Below are 22,708 nucleotides of genomic sequence, written 5' to 3' on the forward strand. Positions count from 1 at the left end.
TTGGACATGTACTCATCTGCTCTTAACTATAGCAAAGACCATTATACCCTTTGACCTCATATTTTAAAAGTGTGTGTGTGTGTGTGTTGTTCTTCTCAAACAACCCGAAGGCTAACAGCAGTTGGACTCACATTTATTCAGGGTCACTCTGCTTTGGTAAGGATGCTTATCTTATTTGCATCCATGGAGACCTCAATTAACCCTTAAGATCATGGAGCAGGGTTTGTGTTGAAGTCCTGTTCGTTCTGCTGTGACCAGCATAGAGAAAGCCCTTCAAGGCTTTTAAGTCGATCTTCTGATTAGCGTGACGAGTGGACAGCTTGGTAGCAGTTTGGGACTGGTGTAAGCAAGGACTGCAGATGGCACAGCATGGCATACAGCAAGCTCAGGTTCATCTCTAGATCTTCCTGCTCGTGTAAACATACCTGGAGTGTGTTATTTTTAGATTAATTATGAGTGGAGTGGATTCAGTCAGATACAAGGGGCTTCAAGTGGAAAATGTGCACAGTGAGTTCATTAAACAGTTCTTACTAGATGATTTTTATGCTTTGAATAGTTTCATATCTGCCTTTCTGCATGTTGTGAGACATACCTTACATTCATTTAGATTATTGCTACTAGCAATTCTAAAACAAATTTGTTTTCATAAATTCATTAATCACACTGTACAAAGATGCGACATTAGTTTATCTCTGGATCTCACAGTATCCATTTACACATCAGAATATAGAACAGAAACAAGGCCAATAAGGGGCACTAGGTGTGATGTTTCTGGTGAAGTTATGAAGTACATAACTCTGAATACTGTGTTGGCACACTCATAAGTTACTCATAAGTTACTTATGACTGTTACGTATTATAAAAATAAGGAAAAGAGAAATAACTACACTTTGACCAAGATTTGGTGGACTATTCATTTATTTTCCTTTGTTAGAATCAATTAAAATATGTTTTTATACTGTTCCAATGCAAATGAAAACATTTCATGAGATGTGGAAATGCAGAAACATTTCATATTATTTACCTTCTGAATCAAGGAATCATTAAATTCCAATTCCAAATAATCAAGAAAAGCATTCAATGATATTTCAGTACAAATCAATGTATGAAGCACTAGGACTACAAACACGCAATACATAAATCTCAGAAAGGATTTAAAATCCTTTTGATAAAATCTGTCATAGAGAAAGGACAGGAGGTTAATATCAAAAACTAATAATTGGAATAAGAACCCAAAAAACACATGATCATTGATCGGTTAAGTAAATTATAACCCCATATTTATTTCCATACAGTATCCCAAATCCCTAGTTAATACAAATACCTTTTGATAGATTAACTGAAAAGTAGTCTTGTGTAAAAGGGTGTTTGCATCCACAGGTTTTCCACTGTGCTTAATACATGTTAAGAGATGCAGCTAGAACTAGAAACTGGGTGAGATGCGACTGAAACTGAAAGACGTATAATCCACACTGCCTCTACGTGAACCACTTCTGGAACCACTACGAGACCCAGTACGGGAGCCAGGTCCAGGAGAGATGTTGTAGGGGCTACTGATACCCTTTGTAGACATGGAAGATGCCTGGAGCATCTTTATGGCTTTGGTCTCTTCCACCATACAGTTATCTAGTGCCTCTTTGTAGGAGACCTTGAGCTTAGTCTTGGGGCAGGTAAGGATTTTCATGTAGCTCTTGGTGTCCTGCAGCTTCTGGGCCCCTTTTCCATCCAGCCACCCTCTGCGGATGGCTTCTTCAATGCTGACTCTCGTGCCACTTCCTGGCTCCATAAGTCCTCCTGTCAGGTACTGGAACTCAAGGAACCTCTGTCCAGCCTCATAGGGCAGCCACTTTTCTTTCATGGCCTCTGCAGCGGACATTTTCCCCTGGGTCTTCACGTCCTCGAAGCCAGTATAAGCCTTCTGAGCTGGTTTGAGTTTGCTTGCCATGTCATCATCTATGATGCCCTGATGAACAGCATCTTGTAGAAAGAGCCTTTGCCCTGTGGCAGGATTGATGACACCTCCAGTGCAGACTTGAGCCTCCAGGAGCCGCTGGGCAGTGATTGTGTCCACTATTCCACGCCGGAGCGCTTCAGAGACTGTGATCTTCTCCAAGGTTTCACTGTCAAAGATGGCTGCAATAGGACTCTGGTCATCCAGCACATCAGAGGGAGGTGACAGTGTGATGGAAACACTTGCAAAACGCTTCCGGACTGTTGGGGAAGATGGTGCAACTTCTGTGGGGCTACTGCAGGTAGCCAGATTATCTGGTATGCTGGTGGAGATTGTGAGTTCAGAAGTGCTGGTTTTGCTCGAAATAAGATTAGCTAATTGTGTGAGTGTCAGGGTTCCTGCGCGGTATTGGTCTAAGGTGCTCCTGGAAATAATGCCCTTGTTAAGGGAATCCTGAATGTCATACTGTTTGCCCGTTTTACGGTCAACAATGACTAATCGGCTACTGCCATCAGAATTAGTAATAGTGATCTCCTCCCATTCACATTCTTGTTCAGAAAGTTCCAGGAAAGTATCATAGTCAATCAGCTCTCTGTGATAAGCCTCACGAACCGACATCTCTTTGCCTGTTTCAGGGTCTACGATCACCACTCTCCTTTTGCGAAGGGTGTTCTTCTGGCTTGACAAGTCTGCCTGCTTTTTCTTGTCCATTAAGGGCAGCAGCAGAAGGCTTGTCTTGGGGTCTCGAATGCACCTCTTTGTCAGCTGTAGGTATGTCAGGTTTTCCTCATTGTTTGGGTCAAAAAAGCCCTTGGTGTCATCCCCTTCATATTTCAAAATTTGATTCATGGTACGGTCAAAGTAACCTTTTGCATAAGCCTCATCCACATTAATGCGACGACCTGTTTTAGGATCTATGATTCCACCACTGGCTATCTGAGCCTCCAGGAGCCTAATGCCATGACCCCTTTCGATAATGCCTCTCTCAATAGCCTGAAAGAGTGAGATAATCTCACCTGTCCGGGGATCTTTGTATCCAGTGACGGCCTTCTCGGCAGAATGCAGTTTCTCTTTAAATTCTTTGCCTATCAGGCCTCTCTTCCATGCCTCTTCCACATTCATGCCAACATTGTTAATTGGATCAATCATGAACCCAGTGGCAGCTTGGGCTTCAAGCAGCTCCAGCGTGGTCCCTGGACGGAGAAGCCCATCTTGCTTGGCCTTGTAGAATGGTAAGACTCTCTGGTGGGCTTCATCATAAATACCAGCAACACAATTGTAGTCACAACATGGCTTGATAGATGTCTCATCTTTCACAGGGAGAAGAAGCAAACCCATTGTGGGTTCCATAATGCTCTTCTTCCTCAATTCACTGTAGCTCACCACCTTCCCAGTTTCTGGTTCAACATAGCAGGTCGGGTTTTTGTTCAGGGCACGGTATAGTTCATCGTCGATTAAGCTGCGATCTAAGGCGACGTTCTTAGGCAGGAACACACTTAGTACAGGATCAATGATGCCTCCTGCTGCCTCCTGAGCCTGTAGTAATCGAAGTGTGGTCTCCCTGTCAAGGTGACCTTTCTTGCAAGCCTGTCCAGCAGACATCAGTTTGCCTGTGTATGGATCCTTGAATCCAGTGCAAGCTGCCTCAGCTCTAATCAGGGTATCTCTGTCCTCTGTGCCAACAACATTCCTTGAGCAGGCTGTGTCCAGTGACATCTTCTCATTAAACTTTGGATCAATGATGTGGCCAGTTGCGGCTTGGGCTTCGAGTAACATGATGGCGCACTCTGGGCTTAGCAGTTTCTGATGTTTAGCTTCTGCGATTGAGAGTCTCTTTTGTGAGCCTTGAACCACACCAGCAATTACCCCTGTGCCCTTAAGACTGGGCTGAATAGACACTGCAACTTCTTCCACTGTCTTCTGGCCCCTCAGCAGCTTATCAAGGGTCGCTTTCTCAATGATTCCACATTCCAAAAGCTGATGTGCAGTCACCTTCCTGCGAATGCCATCGAAAAGGAGCTTGGATGGGTCGACTGTGCTCATGTTCTCGTCTGTCTGAGTCTGCTTCGGGAAGGTATTCGGACGCTGCTTCAGCTTCCAGAGCTCCTTCTCCACTGACTCTTTCCTACGCATGAGGTCAGACACCTCCAGCTCGAGCTTCTGGAGGCGAGTTTTGTATCGATCCTCCACACTTCTTAGCTCTGTAGTCAGCCGTTGGATCTCGATGAGTGAGGAGGCCTTGTCCTTCTCAGCTTTGTTTTTATCTGTCTCCCTTATCTCATATTGACTCTTCCAGTGATTCAGGTCCTTGCGGATTTTGGCCAGCTCATCCTGAAATTGTTGCTTCTGGCGCAGCTCTGACTCCAGCGTGATCTTCAGGCGACTGAGTTCGTCCTCATAACGTTGCAGTTTTCCTTTATCTGCCTCCATCAGCCTGAGCTTGGCCAGTAGACTGTCCCTCTCATTCTGGAGCTCGATTGTGCGTGTCTCAGATGAACGAACAGTCATGCTAATCTGAAAAAGAAAAAAATTTCTATTATCAACACCAGAAACTGATTAAAAACTGTAATTAATACAAATAGTTTCATGGAGAAATTTGGCATGAGAGAAGAAGGAAAAGTATGATTGATTAGAAAATAATTTAAAGTATCAATATGAAAATGAAACTTGAACAGAAATGTGTAAAAGTTTTCTTGATGTTTTATTTCATTTTGAGAAATTTGAGTGCAAAGCATGCTTTGTTATGGAGCAAAGTGTAGCAGAATTGCAAAGCAAAGCCCATACTAGCAGAAGTTTGGAGGGTTTCACAATGTAATTTATCCACAGAAATACCTCTGTGTATTGCTTTTTGGTTTTGGTTATTTCCACCTGTAAATTGTCCCTCTCTTTTCTCAGGTCATTAATCTGGGTCTGAAGATCCTGGTTTCTTTTATTAGTGGTTTGTAGCTGGAGCTCTAAGGCTGAGAGTTTGGCTGCATGGTCACTGTTAAAGCTGTTCTGGGCTGCCCGTATATCATCCCTTTCCTGACGCATGCTTCTCAACTCCTCCTCTAGCTTTAGGTGTTCCTTGGTAAGGCTCTGAGTGAGGCTCTTGAGCTTCTCGATCTCAGTGATGCTCTCATTCAGTGCACGGCTCTTCTCCTCTATGGTCTTGTACAGTGTCTCATTGCGCAGGTTGGCCTCCCGGACACGCCCTTGCTCTTGAAGCAGCTGCTGCTGCAGGGCTTTCAGCTCGGCCCTCAGCTTGGTGAGCTGTTCTGATGTTGCTTTGTGCTCCCTCAGGCTTCTGTCCAACTCGTCCTGGACGCGACGGAGGTCCTGTTCATACTTTCGGATGGTGGTAGTCTCATCCATCTTCTGAGTATTGAGAGTACTGATTGTTGTGGTGTACTCTTGGCATGTCCTATTCACCCTTTCCAATTCTGCCTCCATTCTCTGTCTCTTTGTGACTTCATCTTCACGGCTTCTTTTTTCTCTCTCCAACTCAGCTTCCAACTTGCTTAACATGGCATTCAGGTCTGAGATGTGGCTCTGCAGACGTACGACATTCTGTTCCGTCTTGTACTTCTCATTGGTTTGCTTCTCCAGCTCAAGACTTACAAATTTTAGCTCCTCTTCAGAAGTCTTCAACTTGCTGACTGCTTCCAGTGAGGATGTGTGTTTGGCACGTAGTTCTGCCTCTCCCTGCCTGAGACTTTGGTTCTCCATCTCCGAAGCTTTCCTCCTCCGTCTCTCGTCCTCCAAGCTATGCGTTAGTGTGGTAATCTGATGGGCTTTCTCCTCTATCCCTTTCTTGGCCTGAGAAAGTTCTTCTTTGAACCTTATCTCAAGCTCAGTGTTTTGCTTCTTGAGGAAGTTAATTTGCACCTCCAGTTCCTGTCTTCTCCTGCTGTCCTCAGTTCCTGAGGCACTCAGCTGACGCACCTCTCCTTCCGCCTTCTTCCTGGCTTCCTCCTTGTGGCTGATGGAGACCTGAAGCCTCCTGAGCTCCTCTTCAAGATCCTTTTTCTCATTTGAGATCTTATCTAACTGCAGTTTCAGGGCTGAAGTGTCCTCCTCTTTCTGCTTTGTAGTGTGGAGCAAGGTTGTCTTTTGGACATGGATCTGCGACTCATAAGTTTGTTTTATTTGACTGATCTCCTGGCTGCACTCGGTTCTTACCTTAGAGACCTCAGACTCTGCTGTGCGACGGCGGGCGGCCTCATCCTCCAGCTGCGTCTTCAGACGCTCAATCTCGCGCTCCTTGTCCTTGACTGCTTTCTCGATGTCGATTTTAGACCAGTTGACTTGGTCGAGCTCTTTCTGTCTCTTACGGATGACAGTCTCATACTCTTCCTGCTGACTGTTGTACCTCTCCTCCGCTAGCCTGCGCTTACTTTTCTCGTCTTCAATGAGCAACATGAGTTCTGCCACACGGTCGGTTAGTTCTTTCACTTTGCTTTGGGTGGATTCTAGGGTAATCTGAATGGACTGTTGGCTCTGAAGCGCAGCGTTTGTCTCGCGACGTATCATGTATTCCTCCTCTTTGGTTTTGGAGAGTCTCAGCTTGAAATCGGCTATGATGTCCTCCAGTGACTTGTTTCTTTGGGAACTGTTTTGGAGTTCTTCTTTCAGGTGCCTAAGTTCTTCCTCCAAAAGCTCAATTTTAGTATTTTGGATCTATCAAAAACACAAATATGTAAGTATGCATTATAACTCAAATGGACGGAAATAAGAACTCTTTAAACAAAATGACAGTGACTTTTAAGCATATAGAAACAATTTAAAGAAACAAAAGCAATTATTCCTAGTTGAGTTATGTGGAGTTTTCCAGCCCTTAGACCAAAACAAAGCATTCCATAAACCAGAGGAGTGAATTTCAAACTACAAAATACAATCTCGCCATTATGGCTTTGCAAATTCACCACTTAACTGAAAAAAAAAAGGATTTAACAAACCTTTATATTAACGGTACTTGACTGAAAACTGGACTTAACAAATCTTTAGAATACATAGACCTTTATAAACCTGTTAGTCAGGTAGTGAGATTTCTGTGTTTCAGAGTCAAGCCCTCACCTTCAGCTCCTCCATGCTCTTCCGCATCTCAGCGAGGAACTTGTAGTAGTCGCTGGAGCGGGTGAGCAACTCTATGTAGCGAGACTGCAGATCCCCCGCCTGCGATGAAAAAGTCCCATGATGACATTATGCACTGAGCACTGCAGAAATGTAACGTGGTTACGTAACCTGTCCTTCAATAACTAATGAACAGAAATGACTCGCATGTCATATTGTGTTCATGCAAAAATCTGTTAGTATGTCTGCAAAAGTTGACATAACCAACAGCTAATAAGAAACTAACATCAAAATTAGATTATTTTATCAGTTATACATTACACTTACACTAAATAGTCCACTGGACTATTAACAGACAAATAAAACAGTGTTTAACTAAAATATGATACAATGAATTAATATTTAAAAGAGTATGACAGAATAAATGAAGGTTAAAGAGTATTAATCTGTATGTGAGGTTAGTGGTGAGTTAAAGTATGTACCTCCTGACTGAGCACAGTGGCAGGAGACTGAAGCACAGTCCTCTTGATGGGAATGTTGAGCAGAGTCTCCAGACCTGCACCGTAGGACGCCAGCTGCATCTCATAGTCCTGACAGGCATCAAACAGAAAACCACCCACATCTTACTACAGCAGGACAGCACACTGCTGTACAACCAGCAGACTGCCATTGCGTAGAGTTTAATACATAAAATTCCATTCATCTGGAGTGCATGAGCTAACTGAGCAGTGATTGGTGGGTTTTTGTGTTACGGAGTTTGATCAGCACCTTTATGGAGGTGGCGCACATGTTCGCGTCATTCTGCACATCGTCAACCTTCTCCTTCTTGCCTTTGATCTCTGAGTGCAGTGCCTGTCAAACAAATCACCATGACATCAGTGACTATGACATCACAGTGCTTGCTTGTGTAATATCAAGTGAAAAAAATTATAATGTGCTATTTTATAAACTAAAACAACAACCATTGTCTAACATCAAACAACTATTTGTTTGAAATGTACCTAGATTATGTTAACAGCCTGGGCAACCTCCTCTCTCTCTCTCACACACACACACAGTGCATAAGCCCATTGTACACCCATTGATTATTCCAGACCAAATACCAGTTCAACCTTTAACCATTTATGACATGTTCAACCAAGCAGTCTTGTGAGGGCCAAGACAAAGCCTCCCACAACACTGTCCTGTCACATCCACTGCACTCTAGCTGTGTGTGATGCTGTGTTTGAGGGCTCAGGTGAGTCTGACCTTCTGCTGGTTGAGGTGCTCCAGGAGAGCATTCATGCTGCTGAACTTGGAGGCCTGCATGCCATCCAAGCGCTGGCTGGTGTTGTCCATCCACTGGCTGAGCTGGGAGCTGCTCTGCTGGTAGTGCTTCACCTGCTTTTCCTGTTTCTCCAGGTCCCACAGCCTGAGACAAACAACTCCAGGTCAGTCACTGGTGATAGAGAGCATGCAGAGAGTATCCAATCGGAATGCTGGAAAAGGGGGTTCACACTGGACTCAGATCAGTAGTTCCTGTATCAGGAGTTCCTGTATCTTGCAGACTCCTAATAGCCTTTTACACACATTATGCTGATGGGCTATAAAGGATACGTATGAGTGTCTAGATCTTGATAAGCGTCCTGCTCTGTGCACCCCATAAACAGACAGATGGTAACTGAGCAAGACTATTGTCCAGCTTGTGACCCCCTTAAGTTAACGTTGTCTTGCCTGCTGTCAATCTGGGTCAGAATACGACGCCAGCGGTCCGACATCTGTCCCACCAGCTCTTTGTATTTGGACAAGTCCCCGTCACACTGGTGGAAGCTCTGGTCTATCTGTCCATTCCAGTACATGGCCTGAGTCAGCGCCACCTCCATGGAGGTCAGCAGCTCCTTTTTCTGTTCCAGGTCAGCTTTCATTTGCTGTGCAAAAGCAAAACAACCAAAACTTGCTCACTAAAGTACCAGCCTGGGGCAGGAAGGTGAAGGGGCACAGGTGAGAGGTGTGTGTGTGTGTGTGTGTGTGTGTGTGTGTGTGGAGGGGCACAGGTGAGAGGTGAGAGGGGTGTGTGTGTGTGTGTGTGTGTGTGTGTGTGTGTGTGTGTGTGTGTGTGGAGGGGCACAGGTGAGAGGTGAGAGGGGTGTGTGTGTGTGTGTGTGTGTGTGTGTGTGTGTGTGTGTGTGTGTGTGTGTGTGTGTGTGTGTGTGTGTGTGTGTGTGTGTGTGTGTGGAGGGGCACAGGTGAGAGGTGTGTACTCACCCTGAGGCTGATGCAGTAGTCCTGCAGCTTGGCCAGGTCCAGAAAACTGGTGTCTTTCTCAGTCAGCTTCACCTCGTGCACCTTAACAATGTCATTAGTGCACAGCAGACCCTCCAGAACACCTCGCAGAGCAGTCAGCCTACCCCCCCCCAAACACACACACACACACACACACACACACACACACACACACACACACACACACACACACACACATATATTAAACAACCAGATACATAGAAACACAATAACAAACACTATTACAAGCATTCCAAAACACACAAAAAACTCTAAAACATCACACACATACACAGTCAAAAAGCAAACACTTGGCTCCTTACATGGACTAAAACGTGTTTGTGCGACTGTGTTGAGAGTCCACTGAACGGTGAGTGCACACGGCCCAGATCTGGCCTGCCCCACACACTCACCTCTGCAGGTAGGCTGTGGAGAAGGTCTGCAGGCTGCCCAGCCTCTGGTTGATGAGGTCCAGCTCGGAGCGCAGGAAACTGGCCTGCTCCTTGTCCATAGTGCCTTCCAGCTGCCTCATGACCGTATCTCTCAGGTGCAGGTACTCATCCCGGATAGACTCCAGATCGTGGTGAACACCCTGACACAAGAGAGCTTTAGACCATTACACACATGCCTCGAGCCGCAGACGCCTCGAATGACTCTCAGAGACAGCGCAGAAGGCTTTGAAAACGTTTTGGCATAAAAGTGTGTGTGTGTGTGTGTGTGTGTGTGTGTGTGTGTGTGTGTGTGTGTGTGTGTGTGTGTGTGTGTACCTGTATCAGGTGCAGTCTCTGAGTGCAGTCCTGTACACAGTTCTCATTATAGGGGACGTGCAGGTGTTGTCCCAGTCCAGCCTCGGCTGCCTCTAGTCGACGGCGCAGTGTGTTTATCTGTGTGAGGAGCTTCAGGTTCAGCGTGGACGTGGACAGAGACGCTTGTGCAGGTGTCGGCGGCGCCAGGACAGGCTTGGTTTGCTCTGTCCAAACTGAGGGAAAAAACAGGGGTGTATAGGGAAATATATATCTATATATATACAAAATATATTAGCAATGTATGTACGATATATGTATATTATGTTTATATACACAATGTACAATGTATATATGGATATGTATATATGTATGTACACAATCAATGCATACTTCAATATGTCCCTCAATAAAATGCAAAATTCAATCAATCAAACAAAGCTTTACAGTAGAATGTATTTATACACTAATGGAATTCATTACTGGTTTTCCTTATTATTAAAGGACACAGTTAAGGACATGCTAATGACAGATATAATTTTTATGAGTGTGTGTGTGTGTGTGTGTGTGTGTGTGTGTGCGCACTATATCATTGAATTCAGGTGATTCATTCAGTCCCATTGCCACAGGTGTATAAGATCAAGCACCCAGCCATCAGGTGACTTTACGTTTGTGAAACAACAGGTCATTCTAAAGAGTTTGTGAAATTTCTTCCCTCCTAGACATTCTATGATCAACTGTGAGTGGAATTATTGAAAAGTGGCAGCATTTAGGAACCACAGCAACTGAGCCATGAGGTGGTAGACCATGTAAAGTTACAGAGCAGGATCTCCAAACCACAGCAACTGAGCCATGAGGTGGTAGACCATGTCAAGTTACAGAGCAGGATCTCCAAACCACAGCAACTGAGCCATGAGGTGGTAGACCATGTAAGGTTACAGAGCAGGATCTCCAAACCACAGCAACTGAGCCATGAGGTGGTAGACCATGTAAAGTTACAGAGCAGGGTCTCTGAGTGACCAATGTTCTGCTGACTCAGTAACTGCAGAGTTCCAAACCTCCTCTGGCATTAACACAGCATGAACACTATGTGCCAGGGCTTCATGTGAGGGGTTTCCATGGCAGGCATTTCCATTGCCATGCAGATGCATGCCGAGCACAACGCCGAGTGTTGGGTGGCGTGGTGTAAAGCAGTAGAAATGTGTTCTGTGGCGTGAGGAATCACACTTCTCTGTCTGGCAGTTTGATAGACAAGTCTGGGTTTGGGGAATGCCAGGAGAATGTGACCTGCCTGACTGCAGCAAAGTAAAGTTTGGAGGAGGAGGAATAATACAGTGGGGTTGTTTTTCAGGGGTTGGCCTAGGTCCCTTATTTCCAGTGAAGGCAAATCTTAACATTTCAGCACACCAAGACATTCTGGACAATTGAATGCATCCAACTTTGTGAGAACAGTTTGGGGAAGCCCTTTTCTGTTCCAGCATGACTGTGTTCCAGTGCACAAAACAAGGCCCATACAGACATGGTTGTGTGGGTTTGGTGAGGAAGATCTTGACTGGCCCACACAGAACCCTGACCTCAACCCCATCAAACATCTTTGGGATGAAGTAGAACAGAGATTGCAAGTCAGGACATCTCTTCTAACATCAGTGTCTGACCTCACTAATGCTCCTTTGGATGAATGGACATAAATTCCCACAGATGCTCTCCAAAGTCATGTAGAAAGTGTTCCCAGAAGAGTGGAGGTTGTTTTAACTGCAAAGAGGGACCAACTGCATATTAACGCCTATGGATTTAGAATGGGACGTCGTAAGAGCCCCTGTAGGCGTAATGTGTAGCTGTCCCAATACCTTTTTCCTTGTATGTGTGTGTGTGTTTGTGTGTGAGAGATTGTGTGTGTGTGTACCGTTTGCTGGTTGCTTGGCGGTGGTCAGCAGGGTTACATAGTGAGCCTGTGCATTTTTGTACTCTGACTCCAGAGAGAACGTGTCCTCAGGCCCGAACATTTTTGAGTCCTTACTGAACTTTAGGAAATCTTGGAAGTGTAACTCCAGGTTGGTGATGATCCTGCGGTACTCCTCAGGTTTCATCTTCGACAGCTGCGGGGAGAAACAGGTTTCCTATTCCATACCCTTCCGTCCTTTCAACCTGATTCAGATAAGACTTCTAAAACTCCTCGTCTGTTACATAACATGGAGATGCTTTTACAATAACCAGTTTGAATTGTTGTAGATATGTTCTGAATTGCACAACATCCATTTTCATGTAACTAGATTTACTGCCAGTTCAACATAAAATCACTGGGTTGTCTATGAAGCGCTTCACTGAATGAAAATAAGAGCGCAGTGTCTTTGTTAACCAGCAGAAGGCACTAAAGAGTGCATTACACGGGACAACATGAGGTTTCGTTTCAGGCAAGTGAGATTTTGTATTCATCACATATAACAAACATTCACATGTAAAAATATTTTCATATTCCCCACTCTTTCCTTATTTAGTACTAACACTGTGTGCTTATTAAAGCAAAACCCGCATTAATGAAGAACAAACTCATATCGCATGAGATGCTGTAATGTGTAACCCAGTAGCGCCCTCTGCTGGTCGATGTATATATGGCTACTTACCATGTTGAACGTGAGGGACTTGATGTAGTCGATGTCCCTCACGCAGTACTGCCAGGAGATCAGACTCTTGAGGGTGATGTACAGATGGTCCCAGATGCTGATGATGGAATCATAGAACGCTTCATTCCTGTCATTCAAAGAATCAGACAATCAGACCTCCTTGTGCAGGACTTTTGTGGGACTGTGTGTTTGAGTACTTATGCTCGCACACGTTTGTGTGTACATATATACAGCTATATATGGCATGTCCTCGTATGTACATATGCAGTATACATGTGTGTTTGCATGTGTTTGCGTGTGTGTGTGTATGAGAGACGTACTTTTGTGCCAGGCTGATGCTCAGAGGGTTGGGTGGGGGGATGATGAGACACACTGAGGGCACAAGCATGTCCAGACCTCCAGGTCCTGTCACATTCCACTTACTGCGCTGAGAGTTATCCTTCAGAATCCCCTCATCATCCTTAAAGATTCCCTTCTGTAACACACACACAGGAGGAAATGAATAATACATGTGATTAAGAAAATCTATTTGAAGTCACATGGTACCTGCACACTATGTGTGTATGTGTGTTACTTGGTCCTGTTTGAAGTCACACAGGGCCTGAACAGTGTGTGTGTGTGTGTGTGTGTGTGTGTGTGTGTGTGTGTGTGTTACCTGGTCCTGTTTGAAGTCACACAGGGCCTGAACAGTGTGTGTGTGTGTGTGTGTGTGTTACCTGGTCCTGTTTGAAGTCACACAGGACCTGAACAGTGTGTGTGTTACCTGGTTCTGTTTGAAGTCACACAGGGCCTGAACAGTGTGTGTGTGTGTGTGTTACCTGGTCCTGTTTGAAGTCACACAGGGCCCGAACAGTGTGTGCGTGTGTGTGTTACCTGGTCCTGTTTGAAGTCACACAGGGCCTGAACAGTGTGTGTGTGTGTGTGTGTGTGTGTGTGTGTGTGTTACCTGGTCCTGTTTGAAGTCACACAGGGCCCGAACAGTGTGTGCGTGTGTGTGTTACCTGGTCCTGTTTGAAGTCACACAGGGCCTGAACAGTGTGTGTGTGTGTGTGTGTGTGTGTGTGTGTGTGTGTGTGTGTGTGTGTGTGTGTGTGTGTGTTACCTGGTCCTGTTTGAAGTCACACAGGGCCCGAACAGTGTGTGCGTGTGTGTGTTACCTGGTCCTGTTTGAAGTCACACAGGGCCTGAACAGTGTGTGTGTGTGTGTGTGTGTGTGTGTGTGTGTGTGTGTGTGTGTGTGGGTGTTACCTGGTCCTGTTTGAAGTCACACAGGGCCTGAACAGTGTGTGTGTGTGTGTGTGTGTGTGTGTGGGTGTGTGTGTGTGTGTGGGTGTTACCTGGTCCTGTTTGAAGTCACACAGGGCCTGAACAGTGTGTGTGTGTGTGTGTGTGTGTGTGTGTGTGTGTGTGTGTGTGTGTGTGTGTGGGTGTTACCTGGTCCTGTTTGAAGTCACACAGGGCCTTCACTATCACAGGACTGTTGCTCTTCTCCTCTGGGTTGCGAGGTTTCAGACGTACGATGCTCTTTGACTTGTTCACCAGGGTGTGCACCAACCTTTTATTCTCTGCCACCCTCTCCTTTTCTTTCTGCACACACACACACACACACACACACACACACACACACACACACAAAACACTCTGTATTCACCATCCTGCAATAAAAGTCACACAAAAGGCACTCATAATTGTATGTGTAAACCTGTGGTCATGCAGTTGTGTGTGTGTGTGTGTGTGTGTGTGTGTGTGTATGTGTATGTGTGCGTGTGTGGTGTACGTGTGTGTGTATGTGTGTGTGTGCGTGTGTGGTGTACATGTGTGTGTATGTGTGTGTGTGCGTGTGTGGTGTACGTGTGTGTGTGTGTGTGTGTGCCTGTGTGTGAACGTGTGTGTGGTGTGTGTGTGTGTGTGTGTGTGTGTGTGTGTATGTGTGTGTGTGGTGTGTGTGGTGTGGTGTGTGTGTGTGTGTGTGTGTGGTGTGTGTGTGGTGTGTGTGAGTGTGGTGTGTGGTGTGTATGTGTGTGTGTGTGTGTGTGTGTGTGTCTACCTCCAGCTCTTTCAGCAGTACATTCAGTTGTTCCAGTGATGTGTTTTTGTCACACTTGAATTTGTTGCGGATGACGCTGTTCGCATTCTCCAACTTACAGTAGATCTCATTTGCCTCCTTAAAGAACTGCAAGACGAAGCCCAAATATCACCCCCATTAAAGGCTCACAGCACGCGCACACACATACACACACACACACACACACACACACACACACACAGCGGCTGCAACACTGAACCTTTCCCACTTCCACTTTCTGAGCCAGATTTTAGGAGAAAACTACTCGTGACTATGACAAACACATGGAAACTGAACCAGGACTTTCTAGAAACTGAAGCAGGACTCTGAATGACCCCTGGATGACCCCACTGCCTTTCCTGGGAGGTTTTGTGAGAGGCGTGGACGTACCTGGCTGTAGGCGGCATTCTCCTTCAAATGTACATTGATGCATTTAGTGATCTGGAGAAGCCAGCTCCACTGGGTCTGCAGGGTGTCCATGTACGCCTGGGAACACCACACACACACACACACACACACACATTTGTGTGAACCTGACTGGTACATGTGCTAACAGTAGGGGGCGTGTAGAGCAAACGTATGTCAGAGTTTAGAGTGAGCAGGTCTCTGTGTGTGTATGTGTGAAGAGGAAGAGAGAGGAAATGGAACATGATGACATTCAGAACAAGTAGTGGAGGGAGTGAGAGAAAGAGAGAGAGAGGAGAGAGAGAGGGAGAGAGGGAGGGAGAGAGGGAGGGAGAGAGGGAGGGGGGGGGTAGGTCTCACCTCGATCTTATCTGAGGCTGGATGCTGGTTCTTCAGCAGCTGATCAACTTTACCCTTCACCTTGTTCAGATCTTTTTCCTTAGACTCCAGTTCTTTCATTAGCCGCTGGGCCAAACACATCATTGAGACATCAGTGAGACAGAAATACCAGACACAAAGACAATATACCTGTCTCCCACCTAGAAATATATCTGAGAGTGAGATCAAATTCTCAACAAACAACAACTTTTTAGCTGGGAACATTCCAGAGACAGAACTGTCAAATGAACCAATGTGGATGGAAAGAATATTCAGCATTTATAAACACACACACACACACACACACACACACACACACACACACACACACACACACACACACACACACACACGAGTGTCTGCATGTGTGTATGTGTATTTATTTACGAAGTAACACTCCTGTTTCTTGGGAATGTAGCTGTCAATTTGCTTGTTACCCTAGTTGAACACGAGCTCCTCCTCCTCTTGGGTGTGTGTGACTGTTTGTTTACCGAGTAACTCTCCTGTTTCTTGGGGATGTAGGTGTCGATTTGCTTGTCTCCCCAGTCGAACACGAGCTCCTCCTCCTCGCGGATGTTGACCCACATGATGGCTTCAGAGATCTCCATGATTACATTGTGCAGTTCTCGCAGCTGGGAGCTGCGAGCGTGCGACATTTTCTACATCCATCAGAGGGAGGGAGAGAGCGAGAGAGAGAGAGAGAGAGAGAGAGAGAGAGAGAGAGAGAGAGAGAGAGAGAGAGAGAGAGAGAGAGAGAGAGAGAGAGAGAGAGAGAGAGCAGATTCAAACAGCAGAGTAGGATAGGGGCAGAAAAACAGGGCAGGGTAGAGGCAGAATAAGGGCAAGTTAGGGAATGGTATTGGCAGAAGAACGGGGCAGAGTAGGGTATGAGGGGCAGGGTAGGCACAGGATCAGGGCAGAAGGGCAGGGGCGTGCAGGGGCGTGCAGGGTCGTGGGGGCGGTGGCTCTGCTCACCTGCAGGCTGTCCCACTCCTGGTCCAGATTATGAAGTAGAGACTTCTCTCCCTTCTGCATCTGCACATTCACAGACACACAGGAAAGCCATTTCATTAATATGCATACAGCCCACCACTTCATGATAATATTCAGAGTTAAGTGTATTGAATGTGGAGATGCACCGATTGCAAGTTTCTTGGCCAATTCCAATTTCGGCTGAGTCCGATTTTCTTTCTTTCTAAGAATTATAAATGACAGCACACAAACATTTTTTGTTCAAATTTTCTTTTAATGGAAAATGTGCACTAGGTTGTAGGACCTTTCATTTTCACAAACCTCAAAATCAAAATTTCCCACACGAAAACAAGTGCACCAGGTACTACAAACGCAAGGCGCCTTTCTGTCGTCAGCACGCAGACCTAATGCGGCCACTGTGCTGTGAACGCGCTGTCGCCCTCGTGTGGTGCACAAGTGTAAATGACTCAGACTTGCTTATATGAGACCGATTGGCTGGTCACTGGTTTTAGCCGATCGCGCTGATTCTGGTCACCGGCGACTGTTCGTGTGTGCGCACAAGGGTTTATACGCATGTGTACGTGTGTGAGAGTATGTGTATGTGAGTGTGTTCTTACCAGTTCATCTCGTGCTTTCTCCACCTCTAGGCCTTTCTGGATGGAGCTGTGGAACCTATTGTGGGAGGTAATCTGCTCCTCGATGGCATCTGCCTTATCTCCAAAAGGAGCAGTTTCAATGAGCCTCTGCATGCGCGCACACACACACACACACACACACACACACACACACACACACACACACACACACACACACACACACACACAGATGATGACGGAGCACTAAATGGTTGGTCATATGTGCGGTTTTCATCTCCATGTCCTGGTCTCTAGATGGCAGTAGCTGATTATTAACTGCAAATCTCCTGTGAGTGTCTCTTATGGTCTCATAAACTCCCAAAGCTCCATCAGCCAACGGGAAAAACCCATAACATCGGGCAGTGGTAGCTCAGCGGTTAAGGTACTTAACTTGTAATCAGAAGGTTGCTGGTTCAAGCCCCACCACTGCCAAGTTGCCACTGTTGGGCCCCTTAGCAAGGCCCTTAACCCTCAATTACTCAGGTTGTACTCACTCATAATTGTAAGTCGCTTTGGATAAAAGCGTCAGCTAAATGCCATGAATGTAGCATCAGGGGACAGAGACCAACCACACAGACACCACACCTCTTTTACAGCCTCTTCTGAATTCATTTGTTCTCTTTCTCTATCTTTTTGCATCTCTGCTTCATTCTCTCCAGCAGGTTAACTCTGCATACACACAAGCAGACATGTGTGTGTGTGAGTGAGTGTGTGTGTGTGAGTGAGTGTGTGAGTGTGTGTGTGTGAGAGTGTGAGTGTGTGTGAGTGTGTGTGTGTGTGAGTGTGTGTGTGTGTGTGTGTGTGTGTGTGTGAGTGAGTGTGTGTGTGTGTGTGAGTGTGTGTGTGTGTGTGTGTGTGTGTGAGTATTGTCAAACAGGTATTGTTGAAGAGGACAGACACTGGGGATGAGTTGGGGGGGGCAGAAACTAAATGTGTGGGGGTGGGGGCACTACTTTCAGCTGTAGGGCAGAGGGGGAGTGACAGACGTGGACCTGCATGACCTAACAAACTCTCCGCAGAGTGACACAATGGACAGATTACCAGAGTGGAAGAGTGGTGAGACAGGAAAAGAGAAAAGGGAGAGGCACAATGCACAGGGTGTGTCTGCAGCAGGGTGTGTGAGTGTGTGTGTGTGTGTGTGTGTGTGTGTAAACGTAAACTTTTACGATTCCGCCATTACAGGCATCAACGAGTCAGTGTGTGGTGACTCCTCAGCTCCGCCCCCCTCCTTGTTCTTGTGTGTCCCCCTCACTTTGCCTCTCTACTTTCTCTCTCTCTCCCTTTCTCTCTCTCTACTTTCTCTCTCTCTACTTACTCTCTCTCTACTTACTCTCTCTCCCTTTCTTTCTCTCCCTTTCTCTCTCTCTCTCTCTCTCTCTACTTTCTCTCTCTCTCCCTTTCTCTCTCTCTACTTTCTCTCTCTCTACTTTCTCTCTCTCTACTTACTCTCTCTCTCCCTTTCTTTCTCTCCCTTTCTTTCTCTCTCTCTCTCTCTCTCTACTTTCTCTCCCTTTCTTTCTTTCTTTCTTTCTTTCTTTCTTTCTCTCTCTACTTTCTCTCCCTTTCTCTCTCCCTTTCTCCCTCTATCTGCTCCCCCCTCTCTCCTTTTTTGGCAGAGGACATTGTTTTGGAATGTGAGATAAGAAAGCCCCACGCGGCACTTCTGGGCTTTTTCGACCGAGTCATGTGGAGGTCCAGCAAGCTGCTGTCCGCCACATCAGGATAACCCCCCTCATCCGTGTCGGCACTTCCTCCCTGCCGCAGTGAAACCGGTTCCGACCAGACACTGAACCTTGCAAACCTCCTCTACCAGCTTCTGCTGCAGGACAAACACAGATCCGCCTCCGGGCGGTTACCAGGTGCCAGGCTTAGAACTGGTTTAGAGTTGTAGATGAAACACAGGTGGGCAAACCCAAGGAAGACCTCCTAGTAAACTCAATACAACTAATACACACCGGCTAATGAATGCCACAACTGAATGTGTGTGTGTGTTTTCTGCACACCTTCTTCTGGTGGATCCAGGCAATGGCATCGTTAAAGCTCCTGCCCAAGTCATCTCGGCCAGTGCTGAACTTCCTGCGTATCCCTCCTCCGCCCAAGGTCATCCCTCCTCCGCCCAAGGTCATCCCTCCTCCGCCCAAGGTCATCCCTCCTCCGCCCAAGGTCATCCCTCCTCCACCCAAGGTCATCGCTCCTCCACCCAAGGTCATCCCTCCTCTGCTCATGAGTGAAGACTGCAACATGGAGCACTCTTCCAGACTGCAAACACACATGTACACAAACACATGCACACACACACACACACAGGCGAGCCACACACGTGAGCATGCACCCACACACACCCCCACACACACACAGACTGCAGCTGAAAATATGCCATCGTCACTTGCACCCACAAACCTCTCTCACCGCACCAGTACTGCACACACACTCAAAGTAACCACATAGACAGTTATTGCATTTTACAGATACACACGCCCACAAACCACTAGCAGTATGACTGCATTGCACAAACCACACACACCACACACACACACACACACACACACACACACACACTTATTACCTTTTACTGACCGCCTCGTAGGGCTGGCCATAGGTTTTTAGTTCCATGGCGCACATTCTGAGCTGTTTCATGTCGTCCATGGCCATGGCCATCGCATTATCAAATTCAGCCTGAGATCCCCCCTGCAACACACCACACATCAGTCATGGCACTGTGTGGAGGACTCAGTTACCCAGAATTACAGGATTAAACCTATTAACAGCGCAGGCCTGACACACATCTTGGAGATTGGTCTATAAAATGGAATCTTTCAGTCTGTATTCAAATGAAATGCTTTTTCTACTCTCACATTCTAACTCATTTATAATTAGAATAACTGTGTATGAGGAAAAACTACAACAATAACATTAGCAGTTGTGGTGTGGATAGCTGACTGACAGCACTGGGAGTTTCTTAAGGGACAAAAGTGCCCATGACACGCCCTCTGACCTTAACGCCTCTGACCTTAACCCCTCTGACCTTAACCCCTCTGACCCTAACCCCTCTGACCTAACCGTAACCCTCTCTGACCTAACCTTAACCCCTCTGACCTAACCCTTCTGACCTAACCGTAACCCCTCTGACCTAACCGTAACCCTCTCTGACCAAACTCTACCCCTCTCTGACCAAACCCTACATTTACCCCAGTCATTCTGAGGAGTCTATGACGTTCCAGATTCTGCCCCAGACACATCACAGAGTTATAACACCATCGTAACTCCTGAAGGGTGTGTTCTAAGTGCTTTTCACTTTACTATTTTAGTCTAATCTCCTAATCTCTGTGAAGTCGGAGGTTAGCTCAGACCCTGATTAAATGAACCCAGGCCAAAATGACACAGACACACAGGCACAGCTGAGGTGTCAGTAGCACATGGTCTATGATGCAGACCTGTGCTCAGACACTTGGAGATCAGTCTAAAAGCCACAAACCATACAAGTCAAAACCAAAACTAAACTTTCAAGATGGTGTTTAAACGTCATGGTGAACATACTGGATAACAATAACAATAACAAAAAATAATCTTATAAATACACCACATACAGGTGTGATAGAGCACTAATACATGCAATAGAACAATAAACACTACATAAAGCATTAATAAGGTGCTTTAACATTATTTTATTATGTTATACCAACTACAAACTCTTCAACAGGCACTGTGGGACTTGAGAGTGTGTGTGTGACAGAGAGACTCACAGTTTCCATAATACGTTGGGCCGTCTCGAGTTTATGCATGCACCGATTATACAGAATTTGTGCTTTCGATTGACTGGCGGATGACGGCGAGCTGAAAGCGAAAAACAGACCAATCAGAGAAGAAGAAAAAAAACAAAAAAACAAGCAGCCTCCATGATATGTGTTGGATATCTGAACAAACTAACAACGCAGTGTAACAGTGCCAAAGCTTATGATTGCGTTCGCTTTACAAACATTGTTTCCAATGTTAAATCCAGATTTTAGCTAAACCGAACAGTCGTCCCATCGACGGTCAACTACTCTACAGCGTCGTACTACCAAACTAGTGCTTCACCTGAACCTAAGCCTGTGAAACTGCAACAAAGGGCACATTGTAGCCTGTTTGTGTGCGAGACATGCCGAAACTGTAGCAACAGCACAGCCATAAGTTATGGAGAGACAAACACAGACCCTTTTCTGAGTACAGACATTAAACGCCAGAGAGTGGAGAACTACTTGGTAAGAGACAGGCACCAAGAAAAGTCCTAATTGAATTTTAAATAACTTTTCAGAGGTACAGGAGTCATTTTGCATGAAATGGGCGAAAACTGTCTACAAGCAACTGAAGCAGAGACAAGACAACTGCGTGAAGTGGGAGTCCTGCAATCTGCAGTCTAGTCCTGCAATAGGAAGGTCGACTGGAACTGGGAATCGATAACGGTTGTATTCTTGTTACCTACTTAAAAACAAACAACAAACAAACAAAAACTTTGTCCAGTAAGTAACTGACACAAAACATATTTACTTGTTTTTTTAAAAACAAATAAACAAAATACAAACCTGGTTTGATGTCCGTAGCCTCCCGCTGAAGTCTTGGAGAAGGTAGTATAGCCCTGCTGAATAAAGCCGTCATTGAAGTCGGACTGGTAGCCATTACCACTCATCAGGAACTGGCCACCTTCGCTTCTGCTCAGAGTATAACCTCCCGATGCGAGGTCCTGCTTGGAGCCTGTCCTCCGAGACACGGTCGAATATTTCAGCTGTGACCCTTGCAAACTCATTTTGGAAAAGCTGCAGACACCCTGCTAGACTGCGCTCTCTGCACACACCTAGGCCAGCACTCACGGAAGAGGTCCGTTTTGGGCGCACGGCCACACCTAGCGGCGCTCCAACACCCAGCGCCTTCCCTGCTGGCCTGAAGGAGGATCTCTTATGGGGCGGGGCGGCTCTGCTCTGTGTCAGTGGGCGTGAGGCTTAAACTAAAGAAATTCTCACGCTTTCTCGTGAAATTCACTTTGGCTGATTTTCCTAACCCCCCCGAGATTATTCGTTCTACAGGAAGTGCGTAATGTGTTGTCCTTCGTATTACACAGAATATGCAGGTGAGTTTGGGTAAAATTGGGGACATTGCAAGATGAAAATTGGAACAGATGAACACTGGATCGGCAGGTTTATTTAGTGTTGCCAAGTGCTGACAGCAGACAGAGTCACGTCTACTAATCATCAGATGTGTGTGAAAAAAAAAAGATAAATGGGGATGGTAGAGAGTGAAAGGGTAGGGGACACACCCTGTATGAGTCAGAGAGACAGACTGTGTGTGTGTGTGTGTGTGTTTCAACAGCAAGCCAACACCCATCCCTGGAATGTCTTGACTTTGCAGAGAGTTGTTATGCTTCTCAAATAGTTTCTCCATTTTGTATTGTCTTAGAAACAACTGCAAAATTGGAGTAAGCCAACAGCAGCAAAACGAGGCCCCTCTGTGTGCACAGCACACCTGCAGCTGGGTGCATGTGTCCTTGGACCCAACACATATTCTGGTATCATAATCAGTTATTCTACTGGCACTTTTATGAGACAGAAAGAATGTGTTAATAAGTCTGGGTGGCATCTGAAAGCCCTAAA

General features: G+C 46.0%; 1 protein-coding gene across 2 annotated transcripts; it reads right to left on the bottom strand.

Annotated features, from left to right (window-relative positions):
• Window positions 1–900: 900 nt before the first annotated feature.
• dspa (desmoplakin a) lies at window positions 901–22,004 on the bottom strand. 2 transcript variants are annotated; one of them, XM_027025703.3, is made up of 24 exons: window positions 21,647–22,004; window positions 20,828–20,918; window positions 19,651–19,772; window positions 19,088–19,343; window positions 17,067–17,192; window positions 16,453–16,512; window positions 15,969–16,136; window positions 15,460–15,564; window positions 15,085–15,180; window positions 14,677–14,802; window positions 14,064–14,216; window positions 12,950–13,104; window positions 12,630–12,756; window positions 11,912–12,104; window positions 10,033–10,244; window positions 9,679–9,857; window positions 9,248–9,386; window positions 8,717–8,910; window positions 8,252–8,414; window positions 7,772–7,855; window positions 7,486–7,593; window positions 7,007–7,105; window positions 4,784–6,610; window positions 901–4,465 (listed from the first exon to the last, which is right to left on the bottom strand). In XM_027025703.3, the coding sequence occupies exons 1-24, from the start codon at window positions 21,865–21,867 to the stop codon at window positions 1,424–1,426; spliced, it is 8,046 nt and encodes a 2,681-aa protein (XP_026881504.3). In that variant the 5' UTR covers window positions 21,868–22,004; the 3' UTR covers window positions 901–1,423. The 2 variants fall into 2 exon arrangements, with proteins under 2 accessions (XP_026881504.3, XP_026881505.3); XM_027025704.3 differs by having other exon boundaries at window positions 6,113–6,610; window positions 21,647–22,000.
• Between the last annotated feature and the right edge of the window lie 704 nt (window positions 22,005–22,708).

This window comes from Electrophorus electricus, chromosome 13, assembly GCF_041902795.1.
Source record: "Electrophorus electricus isolate QZ-2024a chromosome 13, ASM4190279v1, whole genome shotgun sequence".
NCBI classification, from domain to species: domain Eukaryota; kingdom Metazoa; phylum Chordata; class Actinopteri; order Gymnotiformes; family Gymnotidae; genus Electrophorus; species Electrophorus electricus.